This window comes from Clupea harengus, chromosome 7, assembly GCF_900700415.2.
Source record: "Clupea harengus chromosome 7, Ch_v2.0.2, whole genome shotgun sequence".
NCBI classification, from domain to species: domain Eukaryota; kingdom Metazoa; phylum Chordata; class Actinopteri; order Clupeiformes; family Clupeidae; genus Clupea; species Clupea harengus.
The window spans coordinates 6,711,736-6,730,658 of NC_045158.1; the positions used below are offsets into that span (position 1 = coordinate 6,711,736).

At 44.3% G+C, this 18,923-nt stretch overlaps 1 protein-coding gene across 2 annotated transcripts; it reads left to right on the top strand.

The window, feature by feature from the left end:
* The first annotated feature begins 1,512 nt into the window (after positions 1–1,512).
* Positions 1,513–16,025, top strand: LOC105889926 (tripartite motif-containing protein 16-like). Of its 2 annotated transcripts, XM_012815860.2 has the most exons (7): positions 1,513–2,376; positions 3,796–3,891; positions 4,107–4,340; positions 12,113–12,272; positions 12,588–12,647; positions 13,337–13,444; positions 15,322–16,025. In XM_012815860.2, exons 1-7 carry the CDS (start codon positions 1,789–1,791, stop codon positions 15,741–15,743), a joined length of 1,668 nt encoding a protein of 555 aa, XP_012671314.2. In that variant the 5' UTR covers positions 1,513–1,788; the 3' UTR covers positions 15,744–16,025. The 2 variants fall into 2 exon arrangements, with proteins under 2 accessions (XP_012671314.2, XP_031426170.1); XM_031570310.1 differs by lacking the exon at positions 12,588–12,647.
* The last annotated feature ends 2,898 nt before the right edge of the window (positions 16,026–18,923 follow it).

An 18,923-nucleotide genomic window follows, 5' to 3' on the forward strand; every position in this document is an offset into this window, starting at 1 on the left:
ATTGACAGAACATTCTACAGAGAGAAATACATAAAAGGTGAGGAAGACCTCCTGAATATTCAGTCAGGTCTGTGTTTTCCTAAAGACTGCAGACATGATGGGTGAATTCAGTTGGTTAAGTGTATATGCATTCATGTGTTCAGGTATGTGAATATATTAGACAGATGTAAAACAGGAAGAATTGAGCATAAGACGACCACTGCAAAGATGCCATGGATCTGTCACATTTTTATATAAAAATAAAATAAGATATATTTTGCCACAAAGCACAGATGTATTGAGCTTTCTGCACAACAGTGCCATCTGGATCTAGTGGGGCAGTGCCCCACGTGCCCCTAATGTAGAAACGCCACTGGGTGTGTTTAAGACTGCAATATGTGTTTTGGTTCATATACAAATTCCTTGTTCTGATTAGTAACATGAACATATCAGGACTATAGGGACTCCCCTTAGGCAGACATATGTGACATGTGTGGTCTACACAGTAGCAGGAAAGGCTACTGACATATATGTGAGACACACATATGTTCCCATACAAACTTGTGCGCACTCACACACACAACTTAATACACTTGTACACAAGCGAATTTAACCGGCAGAGTTACTGCCTTATATCCCAGCAGCCACCGTAGCTCCTGTCCTGCTCTACCATGCCCAAGTGCCGCTCCTATATAACAGGCCCACCAGGTAGGATAGTTGAGGTCTCTGGGTTTCCACATTCTTGCTCTCCGTTAAATTGCTGCTGAAAGGTGTTAACAGTCCTCTGAATGCTTCCTGGTAGCATGCCGATCCGCTACTGAAGGTCTTGGTTGGAAGACCCTGAGCGAGCACACCCGCTGTGGTGAATGGGAAGATGGGTTGAGGGTTGGTTGTAAGACGCCAGGGAGCCCGTATTTTCAGTGCTTGTTCAGTCAAAGATGCATAGAGGAAGAGGATTTGAAAAGGATCACCATTTGCTGTGATCCCACAGTATCTGTGCCTAGGTGTATTGTGTGTTTGTGTGTGGATGTGTGAGTAGGCACCAGAGTCAAGAAGACGGGTGGTCTGTCTGTCTCACTCCTCTTCCAGGACAGGTAACCCCCCTCAACAGCTGCTCCATGTAACCCCCTTCAGTGCCCCCTACCCTTCTGCATGTCTGGTGGTGAACTACAACTCAGGTTCCTGTGAGTACAGAGAGTAAGAGGGGAAAGTAAAGCATCAACTCAAGGCTTCTACAGGTCAATGAGGCCCTCAGAATCTGGTGGAATCTAGGTGAGCACACCATGTTACAGACATGGAATACCAGCTTCTCAGTCCTCATCACATTTGAAGTCAGTTCAAGTCAAGTCAATGAGTGTGTTTGTGAAAGATGCTGAGTGTCACTAGACTCAATACAGCTCCTCTGCCCCCACACACTTTCAACCTCTATGGCATCATTATCTCCTGTGTTTGTGTTTTATTTCATGTGACTTGAAATGTCCACTAGACGGCGACATTTTTGCTGCAAGCAAACCTATAGTACAATTTCTGGAGCGGATGTTTACTTTTTGTAAAGAGACCGTGAACTGCTTTCTGGAGATTCAGTGATTCAGTTCATAAATGGTGGGAAAGAAATTGCAGTATTCTCTATAGGTCAGCGTTTGCAAAGAACTTTGTTCTTAACTGACTCAAAGGCCTGGTCGGTGTCAATGACGACCTTTGCACGAACACGCCTACCCAGCTAGGAAGTCGTTTCAAAGTTGCGCACCGATTTCAGGCGAAACGAAACTACGTTGAAGCCTGTGAAGCGTTTCACAGCACAAACGAAAAATGGCAGAAGCGGCTCCAAGTGACCAGGACCTTTTTACATGCTCGGTGTGCCTTGATCTACTGGAGAATCCAGTAACTATTCACTGTGGACACAGTTACTGTATGGGCTGCATTAACGGTTGCTGGGATCGGGAAGATCAGACGGGAGTCTACAGCTGCCCCCAGTGCAGACAGACGTTCACCCCAAGACCAGTGTTAAGAAAAAATAATATTGTTGCTGAGCTTGTGGAACGGATCAGGAAGACCAGAATCCAAGATGCTGCTCCTGTTCCATGTAATGCTGGACCTGGAGATGTGGAGTGTGATGTCTGCACTGGCAGAAAACTCAAAGCTGTGAAGTCCTGTCTGGAATGTCTGGTGTCATACTGTGAAACTCACTACAAAGTTCACAATGACATAAACCCTGGGCGAAAACACAAGGTGGTTGATGCCACAGGCCAGCTACAGGAGAGGATCTGCACCCAACATGAGAAGCCTCTGGAGATATTTTGTCGTACGGATTTAAGTTGTGTTTGTTTGCTCTGTCTGGTGGATGAACACAAAGGCCATGACACTGTGTCAGCCTCTGCAGGGAGGAGAGAGAAGCAGGTAAGGACAGGAGTTCTCTTGATGATAGATTGGACTTGTGTGCTTGGCTGTTGGGTTTCCAACTGGAATGAAAGACAGGCTATAGATGTATCCTCTTTAGATTATTATAAAGTGAGGCAGAGAGAGAACAACAATGACATAAAAACACGCCTGTCTAATGAAGTTGTAAACCAGTTGGTTGACTTCAAATGGTGAGCATTTTCATACAGGAATGAAAACACATAGCCTAATTCAATTCTAAGAGCTATAACATTTTAACAACAGAAATTAGACAGAGAATCAATCTCCTGTTACATAATAACTGTGCCACAAGAATAAATAAAAATAAAAAGCCTAAATTGCTATTTAATTTGTTATACAGTAGGACTTACATGCAGAGGCAGAGAGTGACGCACATAGCTGGTGCTCACAGATAAACTGATACTGACCAGACATACACACACTCACAAAGGCATAAACCAGCCCTAACACACACACACACACGCAGTGCACAATACAGTCATTTATATTAAGATGGGCACATCATGGTTTCTGCCTGCTATATTTCAGCACAGTCCTCTCAGATGAGCCCAGTGATTAGGGTGCTGAAATGGCATTTTGTAGGGTCCTGGGTGGTTGACACTATGACTGAATGACATTATGTTGTACATTTTTATCAACTCCACAAAATAAACTATAAACACTTTTAAATGAAGATTTACTGTATGTAAGGTCAGTCAATCAGTGTTCCTGCTGGTTCTCTCTTTTGCTCCACAAAGACAAGACTTATTTTGTGTTTTTCTCAAGCCTTGTAATGAAACAGCAATTCAGCAACGTCACAGATCACCTCTCAGTCAGGGTCGGTAGTGTAGGAATATTTTTGTATTTGATGAACAAGAATTAACTCATGAGATATGATTCAAGCAGGCTGCGAGAGGAGCCGTTACATTGTAAAATCGGGAGGGGTTCATTGGGCCACGCGGGTCTTAGAAAATGTGCGTGGTGCCTCACAGGTAACACACTCTGATTGAGTGAAAGTCAGATGGCAGGGTTAGACCTAATTGGCTGGAGGGGTCAACCAAACAAAGGAAAGGTGGGAGTAACCAGATAACTTTTAAAAAGGCAAAGCGCCATTCATACAGTAAGATTCATCCTTGGGGCACACACACACACACACACACACACACACACACACACACATTCATACAGTGAGATTTATCCTTGGGGCATCTTCTATTGAAACGTAAAGGTTTTCAATCAAATCTGTGAGATCAACACATCAGAAACGCATCGTCTCTGACTTCTGATTGAGAAAGTTGTAAGGGTCTCCGTATCAGTAGCTTAAACAGCTTGTTCATTCAGGAATGCTATCAGACAATAATAATTATTTGATGCCACCATAACTGTTTGTTGTGGATGTGATGAATTCCTTCAACATAGACACACTTGGGGGATACCCAGAGTAAAATCCAGAAGAGAATCCAGGAGAGAGAGAAAGAACTACAGGAGCTAAGGAAAGCTGTGGAGACTCTAAAGGTGAGTACTGACCAGAGGAGAGGAAGACAACAGCTGGCTGCTGGAGGAGCCATTTCAGGCTCAATCAGGGCTCTCCAGTCAGCCAGACAGGAGTCTGTAATGCTGAGCCATTTTCCAGCTCCTCTGAGCCACAATGTCGGGGCCAGGCTGTGCAGAGGAGCCGAGTGAGTGGGCTGCTTTAGATGGACCCCTCCTCATTGTGTGTCTCCTAACAGAGCTCTGCACAGACAGCAGTGGAGGACAGTGAGAGGATCTTTACTGAGATGATCCGCTTCATTGAGAAACGGAACTCTGAAGTGAAAGAGCTGATCAGAGCTCAGGAGAAGGCTGAGGTGAGTCAGGCTTTAGGACTCCTGAAGCGACTGGAGCAGGAGATTGCTGAGCTGAAGAGGAGAGATGCTGAGCTGGAGCAGCTTTCACACACAGAAGATCACATCCATTTCCTAAAGGTAACTGTTGATGATGGATTGTTAATGCAAAGAATGTTTGAGGGCATTGATTTATGTTGGATATATTCCTAGGTGGAATTCCCTAGGTATTTCAATTTAGATATTGTTGAATTTACTTGAAGGATCTCTACATTTTCAGATTGTTTTTCTTATTATTATAACACAGTCCACAGCACTTTGAACAGATAATAAAGAACGTTTATAAAGAAAGTTTTTGTATTTATCACTCAAAACTATTTTATTCTACAGAAAACTGCTCAAAATCATTATGGCAATCAATCGTTAGGACAGGTTAGGTCACATGGTAAGAAGAACACTTACTGACAGGTGGAGCTTGAGTGATGTCACTACCTGTGGTTAATTGATAAGAGCACAGCTGCCCTGACATCATAGCTCACAGTTTGTTTGGAGGCATTTGAGGTGCACAAGTGCCTGCCACTCTGCCTCTTTGGTCAGGCCACATGTAGGTCAAGGCAAACTAGTGGCATTTGGACAACCATTTGTGTTGGATTCATTTGGGATTCATGCCATAAACCAAAAACTTAAACCTACGGAATGACCACATGGGCTTGCCCTGTTAGCAGTTAGCCAGCTTGAGAGAGCTGCCTGGCAGGGAGTGCTCACACACACACACACACACACACACACACGGTAAGATCCCACTATCATGAGTATACATCATGTAGGGATAGTGTGTATTACATAGGTGAGGCTTTGCTTTATGTCACGACTGCCTGGCTCAAGGCAGCCCTGACATAAATGGGTCGAACACACCGTAGTGATACTTAAAAAGGGTTTATTTACAAGGGGGGAAACAATCAGTATAATGTATTAAAAGGAAAGTGTCGTGCAATGTGTCTAGGGGTAAACAAACAAATGTGTAAAACGCGACGAGGACGGAGGAAACATTGAGGGAGTTCCGTAGCCGGACGTCTTCTCCCAGGCTCTCACCACTGGAACAATCCGTACGCCTACTCCGGCAACGCAGAAGTCTGGAGCAGAGAGCGAGAGAGTCGATGGCCAAACCCCAGCCTCTTATAGGCCAGCCCATTAACGGCACTCAGCACCCTGCAGGACAGATTGATAACAGCCGTAACACAAAAGGGCGGAGCCCCTGGCCTTATTAGTGGGGCCGTAACATTCCCCCCCCCTTAGAACAGAGGCCCACCTAAATGGGACTCTGCACTGGACAATAACCCAACTTGTACAATAGGTCCTTATATGAAATAGCCTACTGTATTTTAAAGGCATAACAATTCCCATACCATCGTGCACCCCAACACCACTACCACCATAAATACAAATGTATACAACCAAACACCCACCAACACCAACCATCACCAAGCATCACCAAGTGTATTGCCCAATCTCAATTTCCTTATCCCCTCGCAAACCTCCAACTTCTGTTCGACCCGCAATCCAGGTACCTTGGAAAGCCTATTTAAGTATAGAATAGGAGAGAAAGGAAACAAGAGGAACAGAAAACACGAGACCCAACAACATGACTACCCAGTGACCCAGGAACGAGACAATGCGTCTGCAATCACATTGTCCACGCCCCTGATGTGACGAACTTCCAAGTGGTAGGGTTGTAAATACAATGCCCACCGCATGAGTCTCTGGTTGGGGTTGTGCAGCGTGTGCAAATATGTGAGTGGGTTGTGGTCAGAATAGACCACTAAGGGTTGTACCCCACCCCCCAAATAAACATCAAAGTGCACTAAAGCCCACACCAGGGCCAAAGCCTCCTTCTCAATCGTGGAATAATTGATCTGGTGTTTATTAAATTTACGTGAGAAGTAACAGACCGGACGGTCAATGCCACTCTCACCAGTCTGTAAAAGTACCGCCCCAGCACCCACTTGACTGGCGTCCACCTGAAGCTGGAACGGCTTGTCCAGCTGAGGGGCCGCCAGCACAGGCGCAGTGCTAAGGAGCGATTTGACGTTATCAAAGGCCTGTTGGCATCCTACCGACCAAACATACCTTGCTCCTCCCTTAAGGAGGTTTGTTAGCGGACAAACAACAGTGGAAAAGTTACTACAGAAACTCCTATAGTACCCCACCATTCCCAAAAAACGTTGAAGCTCTTTCTTAGTAGTGGGCGGAGGAAACCGGTCAATGGCCAAGACCTTTGCTCGGACAGGACGAACTTTCCCTTGACCCACTACTTTCCCAAGGTAGACCACAGTAGCGTGCGCAAATTCACATTTAGCCAAGTTCACGGTTAGCTTAGCGGCTACCAGTCGCTCCAAGAATGCTCGTATACGGGCCAGATGTTCTAGCCAGGTGTTGCTAACCACCACAGCATCATCCAGGTACACGGCACACCCCTCAAGACCTGAAATGACCCGATTCATTAGCCTTTGAAAGGTCGCGGGGGCATTCCGCAAACCAAAGCTCATGACACGGTACGAAAACAGGCCAGAGGGTGTGATGAACGCAGAGACTTCTTGAGCACGAGGTGTGAGCTTAACCTGGTAATAGCCCTTTAACAGGTCGAACTTGCTGACAAAACGCGCTGCGCCTACTTGATCTATACAATCCTCAACCCGGGGAAGCGGGAACGAATCTGGTTTGGTCACCTTGTTTAACTTGCGGTAGTCCGTGCAGAAACGGAAAGTGTTGTCAGGTTTAGCCACAAGTAAACAAGGAGACGCCCAACTCGAATATGATGGCTCAGCCAAACCATGATCTAACAGGTATTGTACTTCACCATCCAGTATTTTACGTTTGTCTGGCCCCACACGATAAAATCGCTGACGAATTGGCGACGCATCATTAACATCTATGTCGTGTTCGATGAGGTCAGTGCCTGTCAGTGTGTCTGAAAATAAAACAGGATACGACAAAATCAAAGCTTTCAGCTCAGCCCTGTGTTCTGACGAAAGATGACCTACCAAACTATCCAAATTAGCCAACACCTCAGAATTCTTAAGCCTTGGCTGCAGCACAGAGTCATCAGGGGCAACTCCATCAGCCTCAGCTGCCACCCTCGGCTGACCGGAGGCCACACTGTCGACCACAGCCACAGCATTCGGACCTGAACTGGGGCCCGGCGAATAGTAAGGCTTCAGCAAGTTTATGTGGCACAACTGTGTGGATCTCTTCCTATCAGGAGTAGCTAACAGGTAGTCATATTCAGACACTTGACGTACAACAGTGTAGGGGCCAGTAAACTTCGCACAAAATGGTGAACCAGGCATTGGCAATAAAGCCAAAACCTGATCACCCGGACTGAATGCACGCTTCACCGCTCGGCGATCAAACAGTCTCTTCATCCCTCGCTGGGACTTCGTCAGATTTTCACTGGCCATTTTCCAGGCGAGCATCAATCTACGACGGAACCCATTTACGTAATCAACCACCTTTACAGGAGGTTTAGATTCCTCCAAGCCATCCTTCAACAAAGACAACGGACCACGGACTTGATGGGCAAAAACTAGTTCATTAGGGCTGAACCCCGTGCTTTCTTGCCCCACTTCTCTTGCGGCCAACAACAGCCACGGTACACCCTCTTCCCAGTCCCTGCCCAACTCAAGACAGTATGCCCGTAGTAGCGATTTTAGAGTACAATGGAAACGCTCTAGAGCACCCTGGCTCTGGGGGTGGTAGGCACTACTTAGCCGTTGCTTCACATGCAGTTGCTTTAAGATATTTCGAAACATGTTTGACGTGAAGTTGGTACCCCTGTCACTCTGAATCACTTTTGGTATTCCAAATATAGAAATAAACTGCGAAAGTGCCTTCACCACCGATCTGGTAGTAATGCTTCGCAGCGGATAGGCCGCAGGATATCGAGTAGCTTGGCACATAACAGTCAAAAGATATGCACACCCTGACTTAGACGATGGCAGAGGGCCCACACAATCAATGATGAGATGTTCGAAAGGTTTCTCTGCTGCAGGAATAGGACAAAGGGGCGCAGGTCTGATTGACTGGTTAGGTTTTCCTGTCAGCTGACATATATGACACGTCTTTACAACCTTAGCCACATCTCTCTTAACCCCTGGCCAGCAAAAATGTTTCAACAGCCGCTGATGAGTCTTTCGGACCCCAAAATGGCCTGCCACACCACCATGTGCGGTCCCCAAGACTATCCCCCTAAACTGTTTAGGCATCACTATTTGAATGACAGGGTCCCCAACCTCCCCATTAGACTGAGACCATTTTCGTACTAACAAATCATTCACAACAAAATAGCCATTTGCTGCACTTCTCATTTCTCCTGCTGAACCAGCACCCGCTAAAAGTCCTGCCAACTCTTCATCTTCCTTCACTGCTGCTACAACCTCCTCACGGGAAAGAGTAGGCGGTAACACAGGCACCTTCAAACATGCAAGGTCCAACTCCTCTGACTCTCCGTCACCTCCTCGGGCACGACTCATGGCACGAGTCACTGCACAGGAGGTAAATACCTCAGGAAACTCAGCAAAACAAGGGTCAGACTCAACATGCAGAAAAGACTTTGTGTTTACTACCGGGGGTGGCGGCATCTCTGGCCACACCCTCCCACCAGCGTAATTATTCCCCAGAATCATCTCAACGCCCTCTACAGGCAGGGACGGACGTACAGCCAACACAACCTCTCCCCTCACAAGCTCTGACTCTAAGGCAATCCGATGCAGCGGAACAGAAATCGTATGCATCCCGATACCCCGGATTAGGACACAAGTCCCAGTGTCAGACTTCTGAGAGAAAGGCAAGATGGACTGTAAGACAAACGACTCTGATGCACCAGTGTCACGCAGAATACGCAGGGGCACTTTCTGGTCACTGCCAATCAATGACACGTATCCCTGTGTTACAAATGGTCTATAGCTATCACTAGCATCTGCTTGTGGTTCCTCTAGAGACAATTCCTCCCTTACAGTGTCAGTGCTCTCACTCACTGAACACCTCCGAGAGGCATTGCCACCAACAACAGTAACACTGGGCTCATCAACACTCTCCTGTCTCTCAGGACGCACAATTCTCGCGGCACACCCAGCTCCCTTAGGTTGCACTTTACTACGTCGCTTCTCTTGCAAAACAGGACACTCGTTTTTCCAGTGCCCTTTCCGCAAACAATAATGACACACCTCCTTCGAGTCAACATTTTGCTTGTCATTAGACTCATATTTGCGTTGATTAAAATCATGTCTAGGTACACTGGAATCAGGCCTAAATGAACTGAAACGACGAGGACGAAAATCCTCATTACTATTCTGGGCACGGACACTAAACTTGTGAGTCAAGATATATTTATCAGCGAGCACAGCTGCCTCTGCTGCCGTTTTAACGTCATGCTCATTTATGTGCGTGGTAATACGCTCTGGTATGATGTTTTTAAATTGTTCCAATACCACCAACTCACAAAGTCCAGCAAACGCATCCACACCCTCAGCCGTGCGCCAGCGAGTAAACAGAGCAGCCAATTCACGCACCACCTCCAAATGTGTTTGTCTATCATTTTTACGACAATTTCTAAATCTCTGTCTGTAGGCTTCAGGAACTAATTCATATGCCTTCAGAATCGCCTGTTTTACTGCAGGGTAATCTTTACGTTCTGGGCCATCCATAGCAATATATGCCTCTTGTGCTTTTGCAGACATTACACTTTGCAAAAGTAAAACACGCTCAGAATCTTTCCAGCCATGGTCATCTGCTAATATTTCGAACAATGTAAAAAATACGTCAGGGTCACGCTCATTGAATTTGGGTAAAAGCTTAACCATGCTTGATAACTTTGAACTCGAAAAAGAAACTCCAGGATTTCCGCCAGGTGCTCTACCCTCGCTACCCAGTCTCAACCGTTCTTCTTCCAGTTTAATTTTAATGTACTGCAGCTCTCGGTCTTTCTCTCGTTCAACCCTCTCCTTCTCTCGTTCTTCAGTTTCCCTTTCCCATTGCCTTTGGCTGAATTTTTCACGTTCCATTTGCATCTCCATTATTTTCATTTGCTGTTCGAACGTGAGTCCACTGGGCCTATCAGCTGCATCTGAGCCCTGAGGCGTCGATGACGCAGCTGTATTCAGAAGCTCTGGCACTGGATCGAATGAACAGATTTCTCTTCCAGCCAACTGTTCCCTAACCAACCGTAACAATTTGTCTCTTTTAATCGCTTTCGGAATCTCCAATTCAAACGCGTAGTGCTCAGTTACTTTAATTAGTTCGTCCTTTGTTAAAACGTCCAACGTGGCTGCCGAAGGAGCAGAAAAAAACGCACCAAGCTTATCCATTTTATTTCGCCACTACAATTTACCAATGTCCACCAAAGAAAACCAAACTCAGTACTGTTACGCCAAACAATATAGCCCCCAATGTCCACTAGGCTACAAACACCAAGCAACTCTCGATCACGTCGCCCTCACACAAAAAAACTACACGTCCTGACGATGTTAAGACTCAACGTGGCTCTAACTTACAAACGAAGGACTACAGTTTTAGCTTGGAGCTCCCCGCATCTAAAACCACCCCAAAAATAAACGTCTATTTCCACAGCCTAACGTCTTCAAGTGCATTCGTGATTAGGCTGAATTCAGCCCTCCCTCGTTCAACACTCAGAAACAAAAAATAAGCAGGAAATAAAGCAAAAACTTTTGTGCGGTCTCACCTATTGCGGGGTGTTCACTTTGCTCCAAAGTAACCCAATTCAGTATTTTTCTCTTCGTTGTAAACCAGACACCACTGCATTAACCAAACCTGACGTGCACTCTATATTCCACCAGCCGAAAACTGCATGAAATGTCGATGGAATTCTCCTTCGCCGCGTTACAAAATCCCAAAAACCCAATCACTACGAGGATTTTCCCAAATTACTTTTCAGTTGAGCCTATTCAATGAAATGAAATTGCATAGACTCACCGAAATACCACCTACATTTGTCGCTTCCAACGGCACAATGCAGCGCAATTTTTCTTTTTGACCAATTACTAAACTCCACTGTCGGCGAAAAATCACCGGACGAGCTCCCACATGTCACGACTGCCTGGCTCAAGGCAGCCCTGACATAAATGGGTCGACCACACCGTAGTGATACTTAAAAAGGGTTTATTTACAAGGGGGAAAACAATCAGTATAATGTATTAAAAGGAAAGTGTCGTGCAATGTGTCTAGGGGTAAACAAACAAATGTGTAAAACGCGACGAGGACGGAGGAAACATTGAGGGAGTTCCGTAGCCGGACGTCTTCTCCCAGGCTCTCACCACTGGAACAATCCGTACGCCTACTCCGGCAACGCAGAAGTCTGGAGCAGAGAGCGAGAGAGTCGATGGCCAAACCCCAGCCTCTTATAGGCCAGCCCATTAACGGCACTCAGCACCCTGCAGGACAGATTGATAACAGCCGTAACACAAAAGGGCGGAGCCCCTGGCCTTATTAGTGGGGCCGTAACATTTAGTTTACGTTGTGAGGAGGGACACCGCTAACATCAGATTAACCCCTAGACAACGCATCTGCCAAGACTGTCATTCGTAACGCAATCATTTGGAAGCCACATCCAGATGCTGCACAAACACATCAAAGGACGATATCTAGGTTAGGCATAGGCTGCACCCATAATGTTACTTTTATTTCACATTTCAATCTCAAACTTAAGAGTCTCGTGCACACTGTAATGGTTGATGCTTTTAGTTACTGTTTCCATTTCAACTGTATCAACTAAATTTACTTTTCATTAAATACAGATTGTACATTTAAACTTACAACTTACTTATACGTGGATGCTTTATTTTGAGAATGTAGCTATTGTCTCTCCCTCTTTCTCTCTATCTCTGTGTTTCTTTATATAGACTTTCCAGTCAGTCAGTGAGACACCTGAGTCAAAAGACTTATCCTGCATCTCTGTGAACCAAGGCCTCTCTTTTGAGGCTGTGAAGAAATCTGTCTCCTCACTAAAGGGGCAGCTGGAGAATTTCTGCAAGGAGGAAGTCCTAAAGATATCTGCATCAGGTACATTACTCACATATGTTTACATGTAATGACACTATACTTTCCCTCTGGATTGTACTAATAAGCTAAATGTGATGGTGAACTTCAGGAACCTGTATGTTTCAATGTCACATATTTGTAACATATCCTTTGTAAATTGGTGAAGCTGAGATACTCTTAAGGTGTCTCCATGTTTACTTGTCTTTAAGATTGAAGAAGCTGGATACTCACAAGTAAACACAAATGTATAGCCATCATAAAAACAGAAGGTTGATGCAATGTTGACATTTACACCAGTCAGTGTTGTTTCTAATATGATTCTTTCTCTCTCAATAGTGACTGAAGTCCAGGCTGTTTTGCCTCATGAACCTACAACCAGAGATGATTTCCTACAATGTGAGTTTGACACAAACACATTTCATACAGTCTACTTTATTCCAAATCACAAGTCAAGTTTCAGTAGCAATCACATTTTCAGAATGACCCCAAATGTTTAAGCGGTTCAACATTTCATTATGGCTGTTACGGTTCATGGGAGAGGAAACAGTGTCTTTTCCAGACCATCATGCTTCCTATATCCGCTGATAAGGAGCAGTTCCACGTGTTTGGCCTTTGTTTTGTGTCGCCCACTAATGCAATGTTTATGTACCACCAGCTAGTGTTCGTGTCCTAAAATGGCACCCGCTCTCAACTCACCACCTCCCCTTACACCACCTGTCTCCTCTTGGTATAGAATGGGGGGTGCAGGCACGGATTCTACATGACTCCTGTCAGCATAGTTGACTCCTGCACAATCCCTGCAAGACGTTTTAGGTCTTGGCCAAAGACAAAGCCAGAAACTCTCTTAGGGAAATTTGGAACATGAAGTGATGAACTGCCAAAAACTAGGACAATAAACTGGCATTGATATCCAGCTGATATAGAATATGTACTTGTCCTATGCATGTGGAATCTGTAAAGCGATCAGATCAACGAGTCACACACACACACACACACACACACACACACACACACACACACACACACACACACACATTCCTAACACATATAAATACCTAAGTTTGTCCTGTTTTCTCTTCCATCAGACTCATGCCACTTCACACTGGATACAAACACAGCAAACAGACGTCTTCATCTGTCTGAGGGGAACAGGAGGGTGGAATGTAAAGCTGAGCCTCACTCATATCCTGATCATCCAGAGCAGTGGTTCTCAAAGTGGGGGGCGCGAACACTCTCCAGGGGGGGCGCGATGTCACAGACGGAGAAAAAAAAAAAAACGACCGCCGACCTGTCACTGGTTAGTGAAAGCTCCCTCAGTGGCGAAATGCAAGGGGCTGGACTGACCCAAACAAATCAAATACTGTTTTGCTCCTGATCCACCAATCAAAACGGAGTCTTATCATTTGAACGCGAGTTGCACCCAAGCTTCCAAGTATAAAAAAAAACCGCAGGCATGGTAAGCGCTCACCCTGAGACAACACTCTGCAGAGTTTGTTCAATGTCTCTTGTTTCCTCTATCATTCAGATATTCATTGCTTAATAAACAGTCTTTTTAAAGACTCACTCCTTCCTTAGTAATACCTTACTGCACTTGCAGTAGGTCTATTCGTAGCCTATTCTAAGGAGTAATTTGCTCCACAGTCTTTTGAAAAAGCTCGTAGCCCCGAGAGCTAGCCTAGCTAGCTACCTTCTTTCAACTGCAGCTAGCCCTTTTCTCCTTAACATCTACCTTTACATTTTTCGATCATCCACCGTGTTGCAACAAATAAAACACCAGCACTTGAATACTATTTTGTGCTGTCCCTGTCTACATTGTGTACAGTTCGTTTTGTTAGGAATTATTGCCTAGCACAGCCTTATCCATTATTCGTGTGCAAGTCGTTCACAACCACACATACAAGAACACGACGAACTGAAATGAGAACTTTATTAACTTCACACACACTGTATCAGCAAACAAACACAACTATGGACAAGTTTCTGATTCGTAAAAGTCAGAAAGAGAAGCCTGTGGACTTCTTTAAACATAAACGTGATGGCCTCCAGCAACAACGAACCACCATCTCCAAGCAGTGTCTGGAGGCATCTTATGTAGTTGCTCATAGAATTGCTAAGCTTGGCAAACCCCATACAATTGCCGAAACACTGATTTTGCCGGCCGCACAACAAGTGTAGAATAATGACAGGAGCTAAACTCAGCGCAATACCGATGTCAGTATCTCGCTGAATATCAGAAATCAGTTTGGGTCCTACAAAGAGGACTACCGTTATTTGGCATGAGTTCGGGATCCATTTCCATCAGACATGAAAGAGCAGCTGAAGAGTGACAGTAGACTTAAGCATCTCCCCTCTTTCGTCATTCTGGGTAGCAATGATCAGCTTTGCGTTATAGCCTTAGAAATGCTCCTCCTTTTCGCGTCGAAGACTGACTGCGCTCAAAACTAAATACCGCAACCGCGCACAGATCGAGGATGACCTGAGGATATGTTTGTCAAACATTGCCCCAAGATTTGAGGACCTTTGCAGTGCAAAGCAGGCTCATGTCTCACATTGACAGACCTGTAGGATTTTTTTTGTAAAGATCACAAGAGGCCCATAATAATAACAGTATCCTAATGATAGCAATAATAATACTTATTATTATTATGATAATGATAATGATAATTATTATTATGATTATGATGATAATAATAATACAATAATAATAATTGGTCGATAATCATTAATTATAATAATATTAACATAATGATGGTGATAATAATGAATAGCCTACTGATAGGCCTACTATTACTGATGATAATAATAATAACAATAATAATAATAAATAGTTATAATAATTGTCTGTATGGGCCTAACAATAACAATAGCCTAACCTTGACATGTCAGGCCTATCAATAACAATATGCTATCTACGGTATCTATCTATCTATCTATCTATCTATATATGGTGGTGTAGTTGAGGGCGGTGGCGGCGGGCGGCGGGCCGCGGGCGGCGCGGGGGATGGGGGGGCCCCGACTACCCCTAACCAACTTTGGGGGGGCCCAGCTTGCAAAAGTTTGAGAACCCCTGATCCAGAGAGATTTGATAGCTGCTTTCAGGTGCTGTGTAGAGAGGGTGTGTCTGGACGCTGCTACTGGGAGGTTGAGTTGAGTGGGAACTGGCAGGTTGAAATAGCCGTCTCATATAAAAGCATCAGCAGGAAAGGAGGGCTGTTTGAAAGTGAGTGTTTGTTTGGATCATATGGTCAGTCCTGGAGTCTCTACCTCTCCAGATCCAGCTCCTCTTTCAGTCACGATAAAAAAGAGACCAACCTCCCTCTAGTGGCCAGTTCCAGAATAGGAGTGTATGTGGATCACAGGGCAGGAACTCTGGCCTTTTACAGCATCTCTGATACAATGACCCTCCTTCACAGAGTCCAGACCACATTCACTCACACACTCTACCCTGGGTTTAGGTTTTGGATTTGTAGATCATCGGTGAAGCTGTTGTGACTGACATATACAGATGCTGAATCCAGACTACGTTTACCCAGCCTCTCTCCTCTGTCTTTTGGGTTAGACATTAGATCACCGGTGAAGCTGTTGTGACTCTGGGGTGGAGCGCTGGGGTGACCCCACGTATTGGCAAGTGTACCACACTGGTGTAGTGGTGGTCTGGGAAGAAAACAATGCTCTGCAGATCTCACCTGAGGCCAAACTTAAAATGTATTTACAACCCGAAGTAGGAGTGATGCATTAAATGCAAATAAAAACAGAAAGAAGTTATTTGTTAAATGACCTTTGTTTGTATTAGATTACCTTGATTACAGTCTTCCTTGGTAGCTTACACACTATAACTGGGCCTATTAACTAAACATCCCAAACCATGACGCCATCTACCAGAAGACAGACTCATTTCCCAAAACTACAAAACACTACCCCCCCGTTTTCACACATGATTCAGATTTCTTTCACTTTTTGTGCAAAACTCTACACTCAAACTCATACACCCACTCAAACTCAGTGACGCTCATACTTTGGAACAGACTCGGGAGCTGGAACCTTGTCAGGACAGGAACTACAGGGGAAAATGAACCACCTTGTGGATAGGAACCATCTCGGGCACAGGAACCATCTCAAGAACAGGAACCACCTTGATGCAGGGCTGCGGAACCTCCATGGCACAGGGCTGCGGAAGGGCAGGACGTCGTCGATGGCCGTGCGTTGCTCTGGGCAACCTAATCGGCAGCAGAGATCCCCAGAATGGTGACTCCTGAGGATTCAGGCTTAGGAACAGGAACTGGAGCTGGAGACCCAGAGATGGGCACAGCCTCAGTCATGACCAGATGCAGCAGCACACTTCCTGTGGTGACGATTCCCCACCAGAGCACCCATGGCCACATCTGAAGTCCATGTTTGAGATTTTTGAAAATTGGAAAGATTCTAATTGTTTTACAGTTTTTTCCAATCATTTTCACTCTTGTCTCAATACCATGTCTACTTTTTCAAAACTCTTCACACAGTGGGTTTTACAGACACACACCTCAGCAAACCAGTTAACCTTTGGTGCAAAATGCACTACAACCACCAAAACACTTCATACTTCACCCAAAAGAGACTCATGCTGCCATAACTATAGCATATGCTATCTTCCATTTAAATACTCAATGTACAATGAACTAAAAAAAACAGACAACTTGAAGCATTGCCAAATGCATATATTATGTGTTGCTGTATCCTCTATGTTTGCACAGTTTAGTGTTGCATTGCAAAAGAAAAGAAACACGTATGACACCTCATACACATAAAATATGTAATATAAAATGAAGTACAGTAAATATGAAATTCTGCTATATACTCCAGTAGCAGCCAATAGGTTGAGTATGAAGTATGAGCGGCATGACTTTTCTCAACGGTTTCTGGCTAATTTGACCATGAGGTACAAAACTAGGGTGCTGTCATTTGCTGTAACCCGAGCGAACATCAAGATTTTGCCACGCCCTTACTTGAATTTGGTCTCAAAATGATCGGAATATGCAAGTTTATATATGCACTATGAAGGTTTCTAAGCTCTAAAACCTTTACTTTTCGAGATATTAAAAAAAAAAAAATTTATAAAATTCGCGGAGGGCGCAAAAAGTACTCCACTAGCAGGCTCAAGTTGAGTATGCATTATGAGCGGCACGACTTTTCTCAACTGTTTCTGGCATGTTTATATATGCACTATGAAGATTTCTAAGCTGTAAAACCTTTATTTTTTGGGTTATGGCTGCCTTTAAACAATCACTACTTTGGGCCAGGGCTTAGAGAAGGATCGATTTTATGATTTTGTAATGTACAAAAGACTTAACAATAGTATACTATTTATACTAGTAGTGGAACTTTTTTCATGTGAATCAAAGGATGATACATCTGTTGTAAGTAATATGATGTCATATTTCACTATTTTTATTTGTCCAATCCATATTTAATTTAGCCTATTGTGTTTGTCCTTAGGGTGGGATAAAGCACTACAGCTTTCTTATGCTCTTGGCCATCTGTACAATGGTGGTTATTTACATTTTCTTCATAGTTCCACAAACCAAGAACAACACTTATCTGGAGATTCCTGCAGAGCTGCAGTCCAAGGGCTAAGAAGAGGATGCATGGCGCAGATTGCTTAGGAGAGACTGTGTTGTCAACCTCCCTGTAAAAGCTACCATATGTGCCGATTGTCTTGAAAACAGTGCACAGGGATCACCATACGTCAACCTTTCTGGTAGCTTTGGTTTTGGAGCTAAAGTTGCACTTACAAAAACAAGTAAACTGTTAAAGTTTCATTTTAAAATAAAAAGTTGAATTTTACTTTTCAGCCTATTTACCATGTGTACAAATACAGATTTAGTTATTGAGCACATTTTAAATTAGACAGCAGTTGAGATCCTGCATCTGACGTTCATTTTTTAATGGCGTGGTACATTGTCAGTTACACAAAAAAACATCCCTGTAGTGATTGTGAGTACTAAGATTGCTGGAGAACAGTCGTGTGATTTGTATAGTAGCAGACTGTTATGAGAGCCAAATCCATTGTTATTCACAGTCAACCTCCTTACACAGAATGTGGCACTTTGTCTGATCAAAAAAGTTTTAGACCAGTTGCATGTGTTGTATTGTAACATGTAACAGGTGAGAAGAAGCTAGGTGAAAATTACATCTGAGGAAAGTGGTCTTAAACACTTAAAACCCAGCACATCATACAGACTTAATTATGTTATTCAGATTATCAAATATCAAGCACACACCTCACACACGACTCAACAATTCCACTAAGCCCTCATACCAGGTCATGAGTCTAACATATGATCATGTGTTACAAGAGTAAACATGGCAAGGTCATCCATGCAGTAAATGTAATTTGGGATTCTTTCAAGCACCAGGGGATTTAAGTGAGAGGAGAGGTCTCCTGACATCTCTCTAGTGGTTACAGAAAGACAACAACTCTAAATACATAATTCAATCTGTTAAAGAACAGTTAAGCAAAGGATGTTTTGTATTTTAGAATTGCTGTGCGAAAGTCTGGACCTCAATCCAATAGAAATATAGTGGTGAAACCTGAAGCAAGGGGAATCATGCAAGAACGCCATCGAACCTAGACTTGTTGAAATACTCCTGTATGGCGCAATGGGCCAAAATAACCACAACTGTTGTGCTGGG